The following is a 22,557-nucleotide window of genomic DNA, read 5'->3' as shown; positions in this document are numbered from 1 at the left end:
GGCAAGCAGGGGTGGATCTATGGTGTAGTTATGTATTTCATGTGAACCCCTTCGATGATTAATTGCATCGTATATTCATGATATTCTAAAAATCTTCTAGGTTGACTCTCTGCTTTCGGGATTTAAAATTTACTTTGTTATTTTTATATTTTGAATCCCTAGATTAAAATCTTGGATTTGCCATGCGCGGCGATGAACTTTGAGTTCATTCAAGACTGAAATAAACTTCCACCATGTTTATGCTTTCCTCTGCCTTCATTATCATCACCAACACCAAATATATTCTTGTCAAAGTCCAGCTTCTACAAACTTCCCAAATATATTCTTGTTATGCCACTATACCTAAAATTAGAAGATATTTATCATGAAATTTGCTTGCTTACGTTTTCTTTAAGCAACCTAATAATATTGACACTAATTGTATATTGAATCGCAACTCCTATTGTTCAAACATCTATTCAATGTTCCTATAGCTCCTCATAATCACCCTTCGTTGTTCAAACTAAGTCGTTCCGATTTACTAGTTGTTCCAAAGTCTTATAATATATTTAGTGTAATCTCATGGGTTTGAGATGTTTAGGTGATGGTACTCTTGTTACGAATAGAGAGGTTGTTTTCGATGGACTATATTGCTCCGTAAAGCATATGTCAAAGGAAGAAACTTTATGCTAGAAATAAACCTTTCTAATCACATAGAAGTAAAACTATCATTCAAAACACAGTATCACAAGCTGAGAAAAAAAGATCAAATTGCAACACAAGTGAAATTCTTTATTTAATTCCTACTGATAACACTTACATCCACACACATAACAGTGGAGTGGAGTATTGGGTGTAAAATTGAAGACAATTTCAAACTCAAATGTTAGACATTTGCAAAGGCTTGAAGGGCATCACCAGTCAGCCTACAAACCCTCCATTCCTGCATAACTTGAGCTCCCATTTCTTCATAAAACTTGATCGCATTCACGTTCCAATCTAGAACCACCCATTCCACTCTTCCATAACCCATTTTCGCCGCCTGAGCAGCCACAGCTGACAACAACATCTTCCCAAAACCTTTCCTCCTATAACACTCCCTCACAAATATATCCTCGATGTAAAACCCAGGTTTCGCTAAGAAAGTCGAATAGTTAGGGAAAAACAACACAAATCCAGCAACCACAACATCATTTCCACACGATCTGAACGATTCCGCTTGCGGGTCGGTAATCGGGAGATCCAGATTTACCGTTTTATGTATAGGGGTGAAATTTGGGTAGTTTTGGTCGATTAGAGGGAAAGGGGTTTGAGAAACTTCGAGAAGGAAAACGGTGAAGGAGGTGAACGGAGGTGGGGAGTTTTCAGGGAAGAGAGTGGAGGAAAGTGAAGATTCTGTGGCGGAGAAGAGATGGGTGAGTCTCTCAAAGACGGCCATCTGGTGGATGAGTTTGTGGATATGAGGAACGTCGACGATGGTGGCAAGCCGAATTCGGGAGAAGACATTGTATCCAGTCGGAAGCAAGTCCTCGGAGATGACGTCGGGTGTAGGCGACGGCGGCGGTGGAGGTGCTGCGGCGGCCATTTTTTTCTCAGAGAAAGGTGTCTTTGCTGAGCTTAACTTTAGGTGGAATGGGATTAGTGTTGTTGCTCTGCCATTGGACTGCTTTATAAAAGTGTTAAAAAAAAAATATTATATTTTATAGTCGTTTGACGTAAAAGGATAAGATATAATAATTTTGGATATATAATATAGATTAATATAGTAGGTATTTGAATTCTATTACATAGTTTTCGGATTATTTATATCCTAGGAGTTTGTTTGGTCCGAGGAGTTTATAAAGTATAATAATTTTAAGATAAAATGTATGAGTATATTACTCCACATATTGTTTATATCATATTAATAAAATAAGTTATTTCATATATAATGTGAATTAACTTATTCTTACATAAATTATCATGAGATAATTAATCGTAAATAGCTTTTTCTTAATCAAACAATGTTTTGATGAGATAAATTATCTCATATATATAAAGGAATGACTTATAAAAATAATTAATCTCAAAATAATTTAATTCAATCAAATATTATTTCTCCAAATTAGACACATTTTTCAACTACATTATAATATTTATTTCTCCAAATTATGCATTTTTTAAAAAAATTTACCTGGTGTTTGAAATTCACATTGAGCTCTAACTGAATTTAATTTACGCATTACATATTTTATTTAGGTGTGCACTTACATAATTTTCTATGTAGGATTCAAATGTGAGATTTTTACTTAAGAGTGAAACAATTTTTATTACTACACCGCAACTCATGCCGATCACTTGGAGGAGAGAGAACTCAGCTCCCGAACCTTCTATGCTTAATTTAATTATTTTCTCCATCTCATTTTATGTTGTAACATTTAACGGAAGATATTGTTTAAAAAATAATGAAGACTTTAAAATGTTTATCAAATTGTCTTACAAAAAGGTAAATTTACTTTTTTTTTCTTTTCTCATAAATGTGTTAAGAGTTCTGTATATAAAATTAAGTGGTATCATAAGGATAAAAGAGAAAATATACCTTTAAATACTTATCATATAAGAAATGTGACATTTTTTGGGGACCGATCGAAAAGAAAATGTTGCCGCATGAAATGAATCAACGGAATATTTCATACAGGTCCTCTACTTTATCAAAACAACTAATTGACCCCCTAAGCTTTACAATTCACCACTCATTTCTATTATCTATCATAAACCCTAAACCTTGTCCCAATAAAATTCCCAGAACTACAATCTGTTCACAACAATCGTTTGTTTATTGTTAAAATGGCATTATTTCGTCGCATTTTCAGTGGATCTTCGACGATTGTTCAATCACAGTTTTCTTCAATTCGTTTGAATTCAACGCTCACAAGTCCAAAGCTTTTTGTCAGCGGTATGTGCATAAACACATCAAATCTTACGATTACCTTATAGTTTTACTTATGTTCATGGCTAAGATATTTCTGAGATTTCGTATAATTTGAATTTTTAGTTATTTTTTTCATTGGATTCAGGAAAGTACCGCTTTTGTGCTGATTTGGTTTAATGTGTTTTCCTGATTGTTATTATCAATAATTTGTATAATTTGCAGTTTGAAAAAATTATTTAATAATATCAACACGATTAAAAAACTAAAATCCGTTCAGTTTGTATGAATATATATAAGGAGATAAAGGTTGTGTTTTTGTAATGTTGTATGGAGCTAGTTTTGATACATATAAACAAATTCTTTCGGTATCAGCTCGTGGTATTTTTTTTTATTTGTCGAAAAGAAGTTGGATGTGTGGAAGCTGTGGCGATTGCTAGTTTCTAGTTTTGTTGAAAGTTTGTGCAGTTAAGTTATTAGTTCGGAATGGTTATGGTTTCAACAAAAAAAAAACTTGCCTTCTATGGTTAACTGGTTTGGAGAAATTATAAAGTGGAATTGATATGAAAAAGATCTTAATTTCTTAGGTGATCTGCAAGCATGGCAGTATGCCGATTATCCATGTGTAATGCACCTGTATTGCCTTCTGGACAGGGATTTTATTTCTTCCTAGTTGACACTTTAAGTTATTAGAGCGAGTATTAGTTTGATTGTAATCTTGTTTTGAGTTTTTATGCCTGGAAATCACATACTGGTCTTTTTCACATGCATTTAGGATTTCATCACTCTGTATACTTGAGCAAGTAGATCGGAGGAGTTTGATACTACTCTTTTCTAACGTGGTTAAAAGTTAAGGAAATGAAAGTTGGAAGGTTATGCATTTTATTTGAATTAAATTACTTGAAAGCATAATGTGGCATGGCCTCAGGGATTTGTTGGGTGGCACAAGCTCAACACTTAATGTAAGTTAGGCGCACATCATGGGTTCGAATCTTGTTACAGTCAAAATCATGGGTCTGTCAGGTGCAAAACATGTTTTAAAATCATGCTATGTATAAAAAGTTGGGATTTAAGCAGAGAGAGACGTGTGGCGGGGTGAGCCCATCATCATTTGAGTTTTGAACTATGTGCCACTTACCTTGTAGATTTCTTAGTTGTTAGGGAAAAAGGAAGTAACTCGGCGTGATATATTGATTTTAGACCATAGTTCTAGACCACCCAAGTATTTCTGAAAGGATGCTAGTTTCTTAGTAATTCATGTGCTTGGAAGTGTTTTTCTAAATTCTAAGAGGACATACATAAAACAACATGGCCACATAAGTGGGGTCTGGGAAGGGTGGAGACGTTAATCCCGATAGACCCTCGGCTCAACGGAGTGTAAATATACTGCACCGCACATGTAGAAGTACAAATTTTTTTAGGCGAGCTTTGGTAATTTAAGGAGTTCATCTGAGAAATTAGGTGTGGCTCAGTTTCCTTAGTATATCTTGTTTAGAAGAACATAAGCCTCAATATTCTCTTGGAGGTAGTCATGGGGTGGTTCTTGAGTTATCTTACAGGTGTTAGGTACTGCTATTGTTGTCCTCATACCACTAGAGTTGCACTTGTTACATGGTTAACTTGTATCTATGTATAGGTTGTTCTAGTTGAGATCCAGAAGTTATTTCTACCTATAATTAAATACATTTTTCCTTGCAACCCTTCTATGTTGAACAATTTCAAAGCAAGAAAAAGAAAAGTCAAGAATCATATATTAAGAAGCAGAATTGGGAAATCATTGTGACAAAGTGTAATTGACGTTGGTGAAACTTGCTGTATGCAAGCGTTATAAGTAAGTGAAAATAAATGGTTTATGCGACATTGGTGCAGGGCTTTCAAGATACACTGGTGATGAAAACCTTAGAAAGGCATTTGAAGAATTTGGATGTCTTACGGAAGGTGAGTAAATAAGAAATTTCCTTCTCATTTGCCTCTTTTATTTTGCTAGATTCCGATTCATCTGTGATAAACAGTCACCAATCTTTTTGCTATGTGTTGATGCACAGCGAAAGTAATTACTGATAGAGCAACTGGGAGATCAAAGGGGTTCGGATTTGTTTCTTATGAAACAATAGAAGAAGCAGAAAAGGCTCGTGAAGGAATGAACGCCAAATTCTTGGATGGATGGGTAATATTCGTTGACCCTGCAAAGCCAAGTATGCCTAGAGCTCCACCTCCACCTCCACAAGATCTAGTAAATTTTGGGATTACAACAAATAAGACCGTTGGTTGGACTGGTCGATGATGATCAGAGACTCTCGTGCATGCATCTTAATGAAATATTCAATTGCAAATTGCAATGACCAGAGCCTCCAGTGAAATATTTGATTGCAATATAGCATTTTTGTTGAACGATATTGTATTGTACTTGAAAATAGTTGTTTGTTGTTTGGGGTGGAACTCTTTCTCAGACAAGTGTTTTAAGTATTCTGGATCCTCTGACTTCAACTATTTGGTAGGATTTTAATTTACTGAGTTTTCGACCAAGTAGCAGCGCAAGAGATTGCACTAATAAGCTTAACTTTCCACAAAAGAACTGCAGAAAATGACGTTGTAAAAAGTATTATCAATAGTTAAAACATACTCAAAATAGTTCAGAGATGAGTCGTTAAAAAACCTATTACCCAACACACCCAAAAAAGATGTTCAGTGACAATCAACATTCAGAAATCGAATTATCTTATAATCTGTGATCAACCCAATATACAAGGGCAACCGCTTTGAGAATTCAACAGAAGAGTCTATCACAGAAAAATAGTCTCAACTCCACGCTGCTCACCGTGGAGCTCCTAAACTTTCAATGCAAGCCTATGTTCTACTAACTTTTTTAAGCCACTTGGTATGCCATCAAATACCAAATAGAGATGGGAAGATGAAAAAACCTCCATCCAGCCAAGGGGAAATGTGCTCAGCACCTCTTCGTTTTGCAAAAGTGCAAATTCACCAGCCTGTAAGCTAGACCCTGCCAATGAAGGTAGGGAAATTAAATCAAAATGAATAGAATAAAGATGAGTAAAGAGTCATATTCGAAACACCTATAAATCGCAGCAAAACTGTTATTAAACAAAATACTTCCAAAGAATAACAAAACAGGAATCAACTTCAAGTAACAAGATACAATCACTTTGGTCAAAGAAAAACAGCATAGCATATGAATGAATACTGCACTGAGCACCGAAAGACAGGAAGCAATTAACAGAGGTATCCAAAATGCTTGATAAGGTTGTTACAGAAATATAGATGCCATAGAATGTGGGAAAGATGAAAACAGATTAATAAACCCATACGAAAAAATCTCTAGCAGACAAATATTACTAGGATAGTCTGCTGATTTCAGTGAAGGATGCCGGAGGCTCTGAAGCTATCTTACTTGTAAAGTTCCAACATTTTGACTCTTTCCTATGAATGAATCAGCTGTAACACTTTAGCATGATGAGAAGTACACGCAATACTGATGGAAGTAGTCCCGCAATAAAAGCTATAAACATATAACTTACTAAAAAAAAAAATACTGGTCTTAGTCTTACATTTCAAGGATCAGAATATCAGATGAAACTGAAGAATACTAAAAATGTATACCACTTCTACAATCTTAGAGATGGCATAAAACCGGAAATGGCATTAGAACGTTTTACCACTATGAATTGCAGCCTAAGGTATCACCTCAATATCACCGACTTCTAAAAGTTATGGTAGAAAGAGTTAACAACCATATTATGGGACCATAAAGGTACCAAGAGTTAGAAGTTGCTTGCGCAATATGCTATTTATGCTACTTCAGCCTCTTGGAGAACTAGACATAAAATAAAAAAAAATTCCCTCTTTATATGTTAGCAATACCATAGAGGTCAACTAACACTTTGAATGTAGAGCTTTTTTAGGAAGCTAGTTTATCTTCATTCATACGATCAAATGTACTGACATCCAAGGGAAGAAAATACAAAACCATTCAGTAAGGTTCGTGCTAAAACTTTGGCATCCAAGTGCATAAACATCCATTCTCAAACAACGTGAGTACTTCCTATCTGACTACATGTTCACATCTAGATCAAGTTACTGAAACATATTAATCTCAATGCACAACATGCAATTTCTTGCTAACTGGTAGTCAGAATCGCTAAGATCACCAAAATCAAAGCTAACGTGTAAGCAACAGTGAAATTTATACTAAAAGGCTTAGAGACTGATATTGGAATTAATGAAATCAAATCTCCTTAGGTATAAAAGAAACATAACAATGCTCAAATGTATCTAAACAGCAACCATACTCTTTAGACCATATCTATTCAACCTGCTAAAGTGCATATCTTTGGTAAATTTTCAACCTTTAGAGAAGAACTAATTCAAAGGCAGCTTAAATTCATTACTCCATAACCGAAAAATATATAAACAACAACAAAAAAAAACTATTTGGGTCACATATACAAATTCTCTATGTCAATTCGGCTCTATTTAGATTCACTTAATCCCAATACTCTTAAAAGAAGAGGAAAAACATTCAAATGCCCCAAAAGAGCAGCAGATTATACAACAAATTGAGAAGACTTCAAAAGTATTATTCTACAAACCTTGGAGAGCCAGCATTCATATTCCGACGAAGTATTCGCCCCTCACTGTTCGATTCACCTGATTCAATCAACTCCTTCAATCCCAAATTCCCCACCTTCTCTTCTTTCTCAACATCCTCTTCTTCTTCCTCCTCCTCCTCTTTCTTCTTCTTCGTTAACTTAACACTAACTCTTTCAAAATAATTCCCATAAATATACTCCGGTGTATACCCATTTTCTTCATCAAACAACATAAGATGTCCATGCCATTCCCAAACCCGATAATCCGTACCTGGGTCTTCATGAAACGCAACACATATATGATGTTCACCAATCGTAACAGCCTGACCAGAATTGGGTTTCAATGAATCAATCTTTCCAGTAAGTATTGTTCTGATTATCTGTTTTTCAAGCCTGGATTCTTCTATGGAGAGCTGGGACTTCGAGGAGGATCCATTAAGGTTATAGTCTTGATCTTCTTCTTCATCGGAAGGGAGGTTGTTGAAGAGAAGGTCTTCGAGTGATTGTGGAGAAAGAAATGATGGGTTTGATGAAGGAAGAGGAGGAGGACGGATTTGGAGTCTACCCATTAACGATTGGAGAAGAAGATTTTCGAAATTTGGAGTTGTGGAGTTGGAATTCATGGCGAAAATTGGATTGAAATTGAAGGGTTTTAGGAACTTTTTTGTATGATATAATAAAGTGGACTAGATAATAGGCTGAAAATAATATCTTTTGGGGTTTTAAACTAAGCTTTAATTTAAGGAAAACGCATAAGTATTTTCTCAATTATGTTCGAAATTTTCGAGATACAATTATATTATACTAAGATCTATTACCTTTCTGAACTTATTTTGTTAGCAATTTTCTATTTCTTTTCGGCCTACATGGCACTACGTAGGCCGAAAAGAGATAGAAAATTTTCCTTTTCGGCCTACATGGCACTACGTAGGCCGAAAAGAGATAGAAAATTATTAATAAAATAAGTTCTAACAGTAATAAAACCTTAGTTATAGAATAAGTGTGTCTGTGAGATTTCGGGCATATGTTAAGGATAGTTGTGCATTATCCCTTAATTTAAGGAATAAGTTTCACAAATCTTCAAAATCCCTTATTATTTTTTTAAGTCAAAAATGTCATTAATGTATTTGATTCTTCATTAATATATTCGATCCTCTTTTTAATGTATCAGCGCTTTGACTTTGTTGTCATTAATGTATCCGGACCTTCCATTACTATATCCGTTTGAGAGATTTATGTAATTATAAACTTTTAAGGGATCGATTATCATTTTTCCTTAAAAATATGTGATTTCTGTACTTTACTTTTACTTTTAATGAAATAATAATTCATAGATATGTTGTTTAATTTAATCGTATTTCACATATATGCCTTCTGATTTTAATAAGCACAAGTAAGTACTTTAACTTATTTAAGATTGAGCAAATCATACACTTAATATACATAGCACATCACGTGAGACACAAATTATTAGGTAAAATTCCATATAAAACATATATGTATACTCATTTTACTGATACTACTTTAAGTGTCTACTTAGAAGTTCAAGTTTTGAAAAAGATTTTTAATGTCTACTCAGAAGTTCAAGTTTTGAAAAAGATTTTTGCCTTCATTTGATTTGTTTATAAGATCGATTAAGTTAATAATAAAAGATATGACTCTCCTTTTCTTATATACATGCGTCAAGTAGAAAGTGATTGGATTTTAATATTTGAGTCAAATATGTAAACTATAAAAGGATTAGAATAGTTTATATGTTACTTTATGAGAATTCACCTAAAAGAAAAATTAAAATTTGAACTAAAAGTCTCTGATTAAAATATTTTATCAAAAATTGAGATATTTAATTAAAGTTAGTTTATAGTTGGAGCGCTTAAATGAAATATCCTAATAAACTTTGAAGCACTAATTATGTATAAAGTCTTTTTTCTTAGACACTTTTTGCGATCTTGATGGATAATTTTGAATCGAAATCGAAAAGTAATTTAGACATGAACTTAAATATAGAAAAATGTAAAGTTGAAAATTGAGTAAATTACGCCTATAAAGTTTACAAATGTTTCTATTTCAATATCTCCGTTAGTTCAATTATCAATGTTAAGTATTTAGAGTGTTCTTAAAATTTATTGATCAAACACAAATTTCTCATGTAACTAGTTTTTTGTAAATCACTGTAACTTTCTTCATGCAAAGATGATGAAAATACATTGCAAGAGCCATAACAGTGATAGTTTGAAAGTCCTATATAGAACAAGTACATTTTGTAACTATTTAACTGTCAAAATTGAATATATTTGGGTATTTCAATTCAGAAGTTGTAAACTCTCATACTCAAAAAAATACAACTATTTAACGCGTTTAGATGATTCCAATTTTATTTGCCACATCTAAAGCATCATAGTCGGGCGTCAACCTCACGTAGGCCTTCTTAGTTCCATCAGGCCTGAACAAGGATAGGATAACAAACACATGAGCTGTTGTTTATATATGATTGAACAATTAGAAACAGCATAATACTGGGAAACTTAAAGCATCGCGGAGAGATTCCTTAATGCTCAAATTACCACAAAACTAAGCTTAAAGTTGAGGCTTTCAAGATTATTGGACAGGCATCTACAACCTTATCAGATGAACATCGCAAAGAGATTCCTTAATGCACAAATTACCACAAAACTAAGCTAAAAAGTTGAGGCTTTTGAGATTATTGGACAGGCATCTACAACCTTATCATGTGAACATCAGTAATGGTATACGATAACGAGATATGAAGCTAAAGAACAACTAAAGTGCCTATTAACCAAACAAAAACATAAATCACAGAGCAAGAAGAAGGTGGTTTACCTGATCAACGTATTGACTTTCTTTGCCTGGATGTCATACATTTTCTTCACCGCATCCCTGATCTTCTTTTTGTCAGCATGAATGTCAACAATAAATACAAGTGTATTATTATCCTCAATTTTCTTCATTGCAGACTCGGTGGTTAGAGGACATTGAAGAATCTGGTACTGATCAAGTCTGTTCCTTCCAGGTGCACTAATCCTGGGATACTTGGGATTTCTGTCCTTCTTCAATGTCTTAGGCCGATGAAATGTAACTTTTGTTCGTATTCTTTTTGACATCTTCTTAAAGGTTGATCCCGACTTCACAGCCTTGGCAGCCTTTACAGCTTGAGCTTTGGGGTCACCTTTTTTTATCACATCTGCTGCATTGCCAATTCCAAGTCCAGACTAAGTAAAACAGATCAGGTATCTCTACTAGCACGAATATATGCAACAGAAATTCATTGATCAAATTTTCTCATGCAAATCACTTTTGATACTTCAACTCGCATCACTTCTGTTTCTGTTGCATCACGAAATTCCAAGTAGATAAACAGTACTAGTAAACCATATAAATCTTACACCTAATTTACAGTCTTACGTAAAAAGGCACACCATTCCACAATTAACGCTCATGGTTATCGAGTTAAGTACCAAGCTGTTTGCCCTTACAGCTAGCTCTAACTATCTCAACAAGAAAAACTGTAGCTCTAAGCATATTTCCCATCCTGATCTGCCCAAAACTTGATAGGTAGCCTATGGATTAGTCAAACAAACTGGCCTAGAAAACCGCTGATTTTACATGATTTCTAACTGCAATTACTTATAGGAAGTTAGTTGATAGCTTCGTTTTATATAGCAAATCAGTTTTGATTCTTCAACAACCTGCGTTACCTAAAATCCCCTCTGCTTAAACACTATGCATTCGTCGAACAAACTGGCATAGATAGAGAGGTTGTTTACGATACACATTCAGCTCAAAAAACAATAAAGAGACATCAATTATACTCGACCCCTAATAAAATTATTACAACTATGACCCCCTTAACTTCAAAGGGATGCAGCAAATCCACAAATAAAATGATCCATTCAATTCAACAAATATATTAACATCCACAACCAAGCTTCATAATTCTGAAAATCAACAATGAATTCTAACTAGTAGAATATTCAGCCATTAAACTACTTTTTTTTCAAGCTTCCAACAATATAAAACTTATAACTGAACACAATCTAAAATGTATATCCAACTGGAGTTAAAATTAGAAACTAAATGAGAAAAATAGTAGATTCAAACATGTACCTTTAGCGGGAGCCATTAGAGACAGTTCTAAACCCTAAACTACAAAACTCAGCTCCCTAATTGCTTAGGGTTTTTCATCGAAGACGATGATAAATTATATTTGGGCTTGGCTGACAGAGCCCGGATAATTGGGCCGTTTCTTTGAGGTACGTAGATATGGGCTTTTAGTGACTCAAGCTAACTGAAAAATTTTTAATTTGGTCTTGATTTGAAATTGAAATTGAAATTTTTTTTGACATGAAATTTGGATACTTTTTTTTTTATATATATATATAATTTTATTAAATGAGCAAATTATAATTTAGAATAAGTTATTAGAATATCATAAGACGTAATATTAATAAGTCTGTATATTTTGATTATCTTTTATAAATAAATAATTATGATTACATATTATTACAATCTTTGAAATACATATAATGACAATAATATATTCAGTTTAAGCTCACCTAATGAGGTTTGAGAAAAATAGATTGTATTTAAAATCAAACCAACTTAATCAGTTTTAAAACTATCAAAATCAAACTAAATTAAATATAATATATATTTATCAGTTTGGTTGTTATCAATTTCGATTCGGTTTGATGTTAACGATGGACAAAAATAAAGGAAATAATTCATTCAAAAATGCGAAAAAGTGACAACAATCCATTCAAATGAAAAATAATTAGAATGATTGACCATTACATAACTTTTAATTATTGAATTTTCTATGAATAAAAATCTAAATTATTATTTTGGCATAGAAGGAAGGGATAGTGACATTTTCGATCCCACAAAGAATTGTCACAGAACTTGTATACATTGAACCAATAAGATAAATGTTCTTAGACATTTTTAGTTTTATAAATAAATTATGAATAAATTCTAATGAAAACATATATAAGATCTTAAAAATTGTTTATAAAAATAATAAAGTATGTAAGTATAATAATAAAATATATGTATAAAATTTATTGGTTCAAAACTGTTGTTTCTTTGGATCTTTTTTAAAAAAATCATAGCAAACTCAAACACTGCCGGTTTTTAAAAACATAAACCAAACAGACCCAAAAAAATTAATTTATTTAATCGATTTGGTTTGTTTTAGTTTGAATTGGTTTTTATCCAAATCGTGAACACCTTAATAACAGTAACATATTCAGTGTAAGCTCACCTAGTGAGGTTTGAGAATGATGGAGTGAATACAAAACTTATCGCTATCTTGGAGATAGAGAAACTACTTTCAATATCAAGAAAGAGTAAGTCCAAAGCAACACGAAAAAACAAATAATAGAAATAAAAAAATCAAAGCAAAGTATTGTACGTAACCTGACAAATCCTCATGAATAGTTATCACAACAAGATGATACAACAAACAGAGTACAAAGAATAATACTAGATAACAATCATAACAACCAAACTCAAAGGACGAGAAACTATAAGAGTAATATTGTGACTAATAGAAGGGAAAGATAAGTAAGACGATGTTTGACTATCTAACTAACCTTTTATTTTAATTTGTGTCTTTCATAACCTCATATCTTAAGGTTATATCATCAGTAAATCGAAATTGTGTCATGTCTTGTCTAATCACTTCACCTCAATACTTATTCAGTCTACCTCTACCTCTTTAAAACCGTCTACAACCAACCCTTTATGCATTAGTGGTAATGAATTATTATTTATTATAATCCTTTTACGTTTACATATAATCTCTTTAAGTACGTTGAACATGTATCTTTTTTTCTTTTACATAATGTAAATTATAGAAAAGACGAGTATTTCATCTCAAGATCTCTACCTTCATCTATGTAATTTTTGAATTTGATTTCAAGCAACTCCATTTTTTAAGGGGAAGTGAGCTAAAATAAGGAGAAGTGACATGTAAATTACAATTCATAGAGTGATCTTATCTATTAATTTCTAATTGAAAATAAAAAAGAAAAAGAGATACTCCCCATATAAAATACATCAAGAAGTCTTTTGAAAATTAACGAGTTAATTAAATAACCAAAAATCTTATGTATTTTTTAATAGAAAGATTACAAAAGGGAAAATTTTGCACAAACTATTTGACTTGTAAGTTAATTTGATCAACCTAGAACTATTGTAGTTCTAATTACTTCTCTTGGTTGTTGGGAAGAGGATTCTTGGTCACGTCGAAAATTATTTACTAAAATGATATTTTCAGTAGTAAAATTAGAAATTTCATTTAAAGTGCTTAATATATATATATAAAATTTTATTTTTCAAGAGTCAATATATAGTAAATATGTTATTATAATATTTCATTATTATATTAATATGAGAAGGATCACGGGATAATCTCTACATTGATTGAGCAGTAGTTTTGAGCTGTAATCGCACTCATTAAATAATTTATATGCCATCATAGCGGAAAATAATATATTATAAGTTGAATATGTTATATGTCTCTAAAGGTCAATAGTAATTTATTATCATTATTTTGATCTTTTTTCGGAGTTTATATTTATATTAGAGTTTGATTAAATTTAAATTTATGTTGGAAAGTTTTATATTGGGAAAAGAGTAAAGTGTTTGCTAACAAAAACAATTTCGTAAATGAGGAGATTCAAACTCAAAATCTTTAATTAAAGATAAAAAAATATTTACCGCTCCACCATAACCATAAACGGTAGATTATAGTAAATCAATAGTCATTTTGTCAATAACAACAAAACGACATTTCACAAGTGGTATATTATAAAAAGTTTGATTTGATGTGATATTACGTTATATATACTATATTAAAAATATCATTCGCGGTAATTAATTACGGCGTTGCAAGCACAACTCAAGAACACATTATCGTTAAAAAAATAAATTATGTCCTTGTAGCTTAGTGATATGTTTTCTCTTTATTTAATGTTCTAACTTTTTTTAGTTTTATGATATAAGATTATAATAGTCAAATAAAAACTAGCTCATTAGATAATGATTGTCCAAGAATTAATGTACATGAATAAACGGCAAAGACATATAACAATAAAATATTTAGTGCAATATCATAACGTGAGATTTTTAAGGATGGTGTATACACATATTTATCCTTAATTGCGGGATGAATAGATGTTACATACTGTTAGATAGAAAATATAATTACTTAGTTATGTTGGGGTTATTATGTAATTACTTATAGTCTACAACTATATATATTGTACAAGACTCTAATTATTGGTTAACATCATTCATAATAATAATATTCTATCATGGTATCAGAGCAAGGGTTTATTTCTTCCAAACCCTAGCCGCCGCCGCCCCTTAGTCGTCTTCCTCTTCAAGGACTATCTCACCATGGTGAAGACCACAGATCCACTAGATGATCTCCCCACGGGGTTGAAACTTTTTATAAAAAATCTCCATTCTCTTACTCCGGAAAAATTAAATGATTCAAATTTTCCATCTTGGTTCACTACCGCGTCTGCAAATCTTTCCGCTCATCGACTCATGGCGTATGTTGATGGAACCATGGATGTTCCACCCGCCACAATCACCATCACAGTCGATGGAGAGGCGGCAGCAGCGGCAGCCACCACTGTCGCAATCAACCCGGACCATGAAAAATGGTCCGTTATTGATGCCCAATTACGGGCGTGTCTTCTAGCAATTATCAGCCCGTCGGTTCAAAATCATCTCCATGGACTCACTTCCGCCGCAACCATTTGGAATCATCTTCAACTTCGGTATAACTCACTATCTCGCACTCATATATTTCAATTAAAGGAACAACTTCATGTACTCAGAAAGGTAGTGACTCTATGCAAAAGTATCTTGACTCTGTTGTTACAATTGTCGCTGCTCTGAATCGTGCCAAATCTGGAATTCCAGATCAAGATGTGATCTTATGTGTTCTTCGTGGTCTGTCGTCCGAATATGCGTCTATTAAACAAAATATCAGGACGAATATTGCACATGTAACGTTTGCTAAAGTGTCATCTTGGTTACTTACCGAAGAATTGAATGTACAGATGGAACAAAAATTAAAGGTTAGGGAAGCCGGTGGACTAGCCGAACCACACACCGCCCTCTATGCTCAATCTTGGCAGTCAGCCGGCCACAGAGGCGGTCGTGGACGAGTCTTTCATCGCAGCAGAGGCGGAACTCCTGGTCGCGGCAGCTCTGCAGGTGGTCGCAGGGGGGCTGTCGACAGCTCTCAACAGCGAGGTGGCTACTCCGGCGGTCGTGGGGGGTCTGCTGGTCGCGGCAATGGACCTCCTCGCAGCTCCATCATCTGCCAAATTTGTGGCAAATATAATCATGCTGCGTGGGACTGCTGGCATAGGTTTGATAACACTTATTCTGGACCGTCTACATCGTCACCTCAAGCGTTCTATGCTGCAAACTCTGCTGAATCAAATGGTAATTGGTTCTTAGACACAGGTGCTAATGCCCATGTAACGCCGGATCTGTCTCGTCTATACTCTTATACTCCATACTCTGGCAATGACAGTGTTACTAGTGCAGGTGGCCACCCTCTCCCTATTGCTCATGTGGGCTCAGGTAAAATACCTACTTCCTCTGGCATTTTTCACCTTGGTAACCTTCTTCATGTACCATCTCTTAAATCTCATCTTCTATCCGTTTATCGTTTCACCAAAGATAATAATTGTACCCTACTCTTTAACTCCAATGAATTTCAGATTCTGGACAACACCACCCACCGAGTGAGGTACAGAGGCCAATGTGAGCAAGGGCTTTACATGCTACCTTCCAATTATCAAGTGTCTGCGTCTATCGAGTCGTCTTCAACAGCTTGCTCTGCCATTCTCACTCCTCAAGATTGGCATCGTCGCTTGGGGCATCCTTCTGTCGAAGTCAATAAACATTTACTTTCTCTTTTTGGTTTCAATAAAGTGTCCAATGTAATGTCCTGTGAGTCATGTTCTGTATCCAAGTCACACAAACTACCATTTTCTTTATCATATAATGCAGCACTATTTCCTTTTCAACTTATTCATTCTGATGTTTGGGGCCCTTCGGCGGTCCCATCTTTTGGTGGTTTTCGGTATTACATTAGCTTTGTTGATGATTTTACCAAATTTTGCTGGTTATATCCCTTAAAACAAAAATCTGAGGCGTTTGGAGCTTTTAAAAGTTTTCAGTTCATGGTTCAGAATCAGTTTGGCACTACCATAAAATTGTTCCGAACTGACAATGGCCGTGAATATGTAAACAATCAGTTTGCACACTTTCTCCATCGCCTTGGCATCCTCCACCAAAAAACGTGTCCTTATACCCCTGAACAGAACGGGGTGGCGGAGCGCAAGCATCGTCACCTCATCGAAACTGTCATTACTCTTCTCCACACAGCTCGCTTACCTGTAACTTTCTGGGTTGAGGCACTTGCCACATCAAATTTTTTGATTAATCGTCTTCCAAAGAAATCTCTTGGTCATATTTCTCCACATGAAAAATTATACAACATTGCTCCAGATTACTCCATTCTCCGTGTTTTCGGGTGTCTAGCCTATCCCCATTTGCGTCATGAGGTAAATCATAAGTTACAACCTCGATCGAAACCATGCGTCTTTGTTGGCTATGAACCCCTTACCAAAGGTTATCGATGTTTTGAACCCACCACCCAGCGTATATATGTGACCCGTCATGTTCAGTTCCATGAAATTGAGTTTCCCTACCACAAGTCCTTATCTCAGCAGTCCCCGTCTTCACCGTCCTACTTTGGAGTCCTTCCTCTTTTTCCTACACAGCCCTCTGCAGAAACAAGCCATGCTCACACGCCTCTGTCCTCACCAATGCTGCCAGCCATCACACTCGCACAACCCTCAACCCCTGCCACTTCCATTCAGTCAACAACGCCCACACCACACCCACACATTACACCAATATCGTTCCCGTCGACGCTGCCGTCGTTTACACCAACCAGCCCACAGTCGGCGTCGCCAACCAGTCGTACAGCTGTACCAGAACCAGCACCCGCCCAAATCCCGGCTCCTCATCATCCCATGACTACCCGTGCCAAGAGTGGCATCTTCAAACCAAAAACTTACTCCTCTACCGTTCCATATGATACCCAGCCACTCACTGAGCCCACAACATACAAACAGGCTGCTCAAAATAAACATTGGCTATGGATGTTGAGTTTGAGGCATTACAGAGACAAAATACTTGGGTGTTAGTTCCTCCTCCTTCGAACCGTTTTCCCATTGGCTGTAAGTGGATTTATCACATAAAACGCAACTCTGATGGCACTGTGGCTAGATACAAAGCTCGCCTGGTTGCAAAGGGATATGATCAAGCTTATGGGTTGGACTACTCAGAAACATTCAGTCCAGTGGTTAAACAACAGACAATCCGCCTTGTACTGTCTCTAGCTATGCATCATCAGTGGCAACTCCATCAACTGGACGTTTCTAACGCCTTTTTACATGGTGAACTAGAGGAGGAAATCTACATGCAACAACCTCCTGGATATATTGATCAACGGTACCCTACTCATGTCTGTAAGTTGGTAAAATCTCTCTATGGCTTAAAACAAGCTCCACGTACATGGTACTTACGTCTCTCATCCTTTCTTGCGGCACAGGGCTTCACTACCACTACTAATGACACAAGTCTTTTTGTCAAACATTCAGCCACAGGAATTCTCATACTACTCCTCTATGTTGATGATATTGTTGTCACTGGTTCCTCCCCTACCCTCATTCATGATTTTATAAACTGTATGCATCATGAATTTCAGATGAAGGATCTTGGCTCTCTCAAATATTTTCTTGGGTTGGAAGTTGACCGCACCAGTGATCAGCTTCTCTTACATCAGACCAAATATGCAGGGGAACTAATCCATCGAGCAGGAGTGGACTCATGCACCACCGCACCTACACCAATCAGCCCCAGCCAGTCGACTAACGGTGCAGACGTGCCGTTCCACAACCCACGTTTGTTTCGCAGCTTGGTCGGCGGCCTGCAATATTTAACTGTTACCCGTCCAGATATACAGTTCGCAGTCAACTACGTGGCTCAGAAAATGCACAGTCCGACGGAACAAGACTTTCACACTCTCAAACGCATTCTTCGGTATGTCAAAGGAACAATTTCGTGTGGTATTACTTTTTTCAGAGGAGACCTTCGTCTTCGCGGCTACTCCGATTCTGACTGGGCAAATGATCCGTCGGACAGCCGCTCAACAACCGGTTATCTCATCTTCTTTGGACCAAATTTGATCTCCTGGAACACACAAAAACAGGGACGGGTATCAAAATCCTCCACGGAGGCTGAATATCGAGCTCTATCGGCTGCAGCCTCGGAAGTCATGTGGCTCACCTACCTTCTAGCCGACCTTCATGTTTCAACACCGTCGCCAAGCTTGTATTGTGACAACAAATCTGCGATCTGTCTGACCAAGAATCCTGTCTTCCTCAAGCGCATGAAGCACGTGGGCAAGGACTATCATTTTGTGCGCGAACAGGTCATTGATGGAGCCATGACAGCTGAGTATGTTTCCACCGAGGACCAGCTAGCGGATTTTCTCACAAAACCGTTACCATCTTAGCGTTTTCAGTATCTTCTCTCCAAGCTTCCTCTTGCTTCTGCCAAGACTCAGCTTGAGGGGGGATGTTAGATAGAAAATATAATTACTTAGTTATGTTGGGGTTATTATGTAATTACTTATAGTCTACAACTATATATATTGTACAAGACTCTAATTATTGGTTAACATCATTCATAATAATAATATTCTACACATACGATGAATCAATTTCTTTTTATACATATGTCACTTTATCTTTATTAGTGTTGTCTGCCTATAATAATAGTTGAATCAAATTTAATTCAACTTTTCTTTCGGTTGAAGTTGATATTTTGCCTATCCTCCTATTTTGAAAAAAAAGATTGAAAATATTATTTTTGATAAACCATCCGTTCAATGGACCTCAAACTATTTGTATGAATTTGTTCCTCAACAAACAATATCACACAAAGCCCGTCAATTCCTTAGAGGTTCATTCTTACGAACGTGATTCCCATGTGAAATACTTAACGCGTTAGCTACCAACACTATGGATTTTTTACTCATTTGGCAAAACTTCAAACAAATATAGCTAGCCAAACCCAAAAAAGAATCTAGTTAGCTATAGGTGGTCCTATTATGTTTATCTAATTAAAACATTTTCATTTTCAAGGTAGGCTCCATTCCTTTCATGAGAATGAAAGACGAATGAATAGCTCCAACTTCTAAATACCATTATGATGTGGTCCTTTGTTTAGTCTTGTTATTGTTTGGTCTTGTTTGCATGCTAAGTTAATAAGTACATGGACAGACAAAATGTTGTACCCAAAAAATTTAAGATGAAGAGCAAAGATATCTAAATTGGAAAAATATTGGAAAGAGAAATCCCCCAAATTTTTGGAGAAATATCTAGGTGCATAGTTTGATTTATAGTGTAATAATTAAAATTCAGACTATATCAATTTTCTACAAGCATTATGAGTCATGATCACTAAATAGGGATACTATTGTATTCTTGTCTCATTGATTAAATCGAAACATCAAATATTAAAATTTATTATTATCGAATAGAAAATAATAAAATAAAAAAGATAAATTTGTCTTTGGATTAAATGAAATTCATTAGATCAATTGTGAGTCAGGACTACTAAACATATATAGAATAAGAAGTGCTCTCATCTTTCGACTAAATAAGAATATTAAATTTGTTTGAAATTGAGCAAAGTTCATATTTTTTTTGGTCGGTGCAAGGATTATACTGAGTCATACCCACTAAGCATATATAGAATAAAAAGTGCTCGTATCTCTCTAATTAGATGAAAATGTAGAAAAAATAAAATTATTCGAAATTTACTGATACAACTAATTTGTAATGGCAATAGAAAATGAAAAACAGGAAGAAACAAATGTAAATGCAAGTAAATGTGTTTTGGATAGGGCGAAGTCCAATATCTTTTGGTGGTGCAAAGATTAATTGCAAGTCAGGATCACTAAACATATATAAAATAGAAATTATTGTCCCATCGATTTAGATGAAAATGTACAAAATTAAAACTCATCAATTTAACTGATTTACATTTACTGTAAAAAAAATAAAACAGAAAAGGCGCTTGTGAGTTAATTTACCAAGATCGATCGAAATATAATTTGTACGCTAATTTTTTTTGATGAAATCATTAAAATTATGAAGTAATATCTTGCATCGAAAAAGATAAGAAGAAATATAATTTAAATAAATACATATGAAGTTTATTTAGACTTTAGATCTTTAACTGAAATTTTGTTTTGAATCTCTAATCATCTTGAGCCGTATCTATAAATAGAAAATATTGATTTGATTATTTTACACTTGTTTTGAATTAGTAACAAAAAGCCAAGAAAAAACAAATGTGAATGTAAGTAAATTTGTTTGTTGGGGTTGAGTCAAGTCCAATGTTTATGTTGGTGCAGAGATTATAATCGTGAGTCAGGATCTTGTCTCAATGAAAACATAAATAAATTAGAATTCGTTAATTTGATTAATTCAGAAATAAATATGAAAAAAAATTATAAATGTTTAAGTGAAATCCTATTCTTTTGACAATACAATAATTCATTGCAAGCCAGAACCCCTAAAATTATTATTATAGAATATTAGTTAGAAAAATATTTTTGCCTCTCTTATTAGATGGGTCATATCAATTATCACAGTACAAAATTTGTGCTCTATGGTCACAGCAACACCATGTTACCTAGTACAACAATGCCTATTATATTAAATTTTGCCGTAACAAATAGTGCTATACCATGTTACGTAGTAGCTATTATATTAAATTTTTGCTTTAAAAAATAGTACTACTATATTTAGCGATAACTACGAAATTTTCTAATTTATTTTCAAATAAAAGGATATCATATAGTCTCATTCAAATAAATAAAGGAGATTTAGTATCTTAAAGTAATTAAAATTGTGATTATATTAATAGGTGATGTTCATCAAAATTTACACAATAAAGTTGACGTTAATTTAATCAAATTTCAACTAAATAATTAGACAATGTATTTCGCCTGAGCAAGACTCAAATATATTCTACTATATTTATAAAATAAATTGTTACTACATTTTATAAACACAGAAATTATCGCTATATATTCTAATGGGGCCTTGTTTTGTACAAACCTTGGGGTGTTTGTTAAGGTGCACTAGAATAAATAATATATATATTTGTTATATGTCGGGACTGTTTGATGGTGTATAAAAATAGTATTAAATATAGGGAAACTGCATAAATATTCCCTCAATCTATGTCTGAAATTCCAGGTGCACACTTATATTATACTAAGGTCTTATTATCTCCCTGAACTTATTTTATAAATAATTTTCTACCCCTTTTCGGCCTACGTGACACTAGCTTGAAAAAAAATCAGTCAACGTTGGGCCCACAAGATAGTGCCACGTAGGATGAAAAGGGGTAGAAAAATATTAATAAAATAATTTCAGGGAAGTAATAAGACCTTAGTATAGTATAAATCTGTCTCTAAAATTTCGGACATAAGTTGAAGGGGTACTTATGCATTATCCCTAACATTGAGATTAATAATACTGATATTCGTTATACTTACATTTGTTATGATAAAATTAATTTCTATGCACTATTTGACTATTTGATTTGATGTACTTAAAATGATATACATTACATAAATTTTTAAAGAAAAAGTTTATGACGGAAATGCCTTCCAGTAATACAATGAGAAGAACTTGAAAAAATTTCGAGGGGCAAATGCATTACTAACCATGTTAATACATTAAAAGTCCTTGCATTGATAATATACCTTGATTTGTCGTGTATCACCAAATAGAATGTATAACTAATACAATATATATTATTTTCAACCTATAAGCTTTATTTATTACGTTATAGTCCAATTTAAAAAAATTGTTTAAAATGATCATTCGACCATGACATTTTTCAAAAAAACATGCCAAC

General features: G+C 34.3%; 4 protein-coding genes across 5 annotated transcripts; 1 reads left to right on the top strand and 3 right to left on the bottom strand.

Annotated features, from left to right (window-relative positions):
* Positions 1 to 750: 750 nt before the first annotated feature.
* Positions 751 to 1,930, bottom strand: LOC101258115 (GCN5-related N-acetyltransferase 8). The gene has a single exon (XM_004249474.4). It carries the CDS (start codon positions 1,562 to 1,564, stop codon positions 866 to 868), a length of 699 nt encoding a protein of 232 aa, XP_004249522.1. The 5' UTR covers positions 1,565 to 1,930; the 3' UTR covers positions 751 to 865.
* A 639-nt stretch (positions 1,931 to 2,569) lies between these two features.
* LOC101258712 (organelle RRM domain-containing protein 2, mitochondrial) lies at positions 2,570 to 5,413 on the top strand. The gene is made up of 3 exons (XM_004249476.5): positions 2,570 to 2,914; positions 4,757 to 4,825; positions 4,933 to 5,413. Exons 1-3 carry the CDS (start codon positions 2,806 to 2,808, stop codon positions 5,169 to 5,171), a joined length of 417 nt encoding a protein of 138 aa, XP_004249524.1. The 5' UTR covers positions 2,570 to 2,805; the 3' UTR covers positions 5,172 to 5,413.
* Positions 5,414 to 5,472: 59 nt separating this feature from the next.
* Positions 5,473 to 8,223, bottom strand: LOC101257820 (uncharacterized). Its single transcript, XM_004249473.5, has 2 exons — positions 7,495 to 8,223; positions 5,473 to 5,888 (listed from the first exon to the last, which is right to left on the bottom strand). Exons 1-2 carry the CDS (start codon positions 8,115 to 8,117, stop codon positions 5,882 to 5,884), a joined length of 630 nt encoding a protein of 209 aa, XP_004249521.1. The 5' UTR covers positions 8,118 to 8,223; the 3' UTR covers positions 5,473 to 5,881.
* Positions 8,224 to 9,520: 1,297 nt separating this feature from the next.
* On the bottom strand, positions 9,521 to 11,759 carry LOC101258423 (large ribosomal subunit protein uL23-like). 2 transcript variants are annotated; one of them, XM_004249475.5, is made up of 3 exons: positions 11,620 to 11,759; positions 10,336 to 10,699; positions 9,521 to 9,937 (listed from the first exon to the last, which is right to left on the bottom strand). In XM_004249475.5, the coding sequence occupies exons 1-3, from the start codon at positions 11,633 to 11,635 to the stop codon at positions 9,853 to 9,855; spliced, it is 465 nt and encodes a 154-aa protein (XP_004249523.1). In that variant the 5' UTR covers positions 11,636 to 11,759; the 3' UTR covers positions 9,521 to 9,852. The 2 variants fall into 2 exon arrangements, with proteins under 2 accessions (XP_004249523.1, XP_010312279.1); XM_010313977.4 differs by having other exon boundaries at positions 10,336 to 10,696.
* Positions 11,760 to 22,557: the final 10,798 nt, after the last annotated feature.

The sequence above is a fragment of the Solanum lycopersicum genome, chromosome 10 (genome assembly GCF_036512215.1).
Source record: "Solanum lycopersicum chromosome 10, SLM_r2.1".
Lineage (NCBI taxonomy): Eukaryota > Viridiplantae > Streptophyta > Magnoliopsida > Solanales > Solanaceae > Solanum > Solanum lycopersicum.
This window is presented reverse-complemented; position numbering and strand designations above follow the sequence as displayed.

Coding starts and splice junctions, on each gene's coding strand:
- LOC101258115 (XM_004249474.4), bottom strand. CDS start 1,564: ATGGCCGCCGCAGCACCTCCACCGCCGCCGTCGCCTACACCCGACGTC.
- LOC101258712 (XM_004249476.5), top strand. CDS start 2,806: ATGGCATTATTTCGTCGCATTTTCAGTGGATCTTCGACGATTGTTCAA. Junction 2,915..4,756: donor TCCAAAGCTTTTTGTCAGCG/GTATGTGCATAA, acceptor ACATTGGTGCAG/GGCTTTCAAGATACACTGGT. Junction 4,826..4,932: donor ATTTGGATGTCTTACGGAAG/GTGAGTAAATAA, acceptor GTTGATGCACAG/CGAAAGTAATTACTGATAGA.
- LOC101257820 (XM_004249473.5), bottom strand. CDS start 8,117: ATGAATTCCAACTCCACAACTCCAAATTTCGAAAATCTTCTTCTCCAA.
- LOC101258423 (XM_004249475.5), bottom strand. Junction 9,938..10,335: donor AAAGTCAATACGTTGATCAG/GTAAACCACCTT, acceptor ATCCTTGTTCAG/GCCTGATGGAACTAAGAAGG.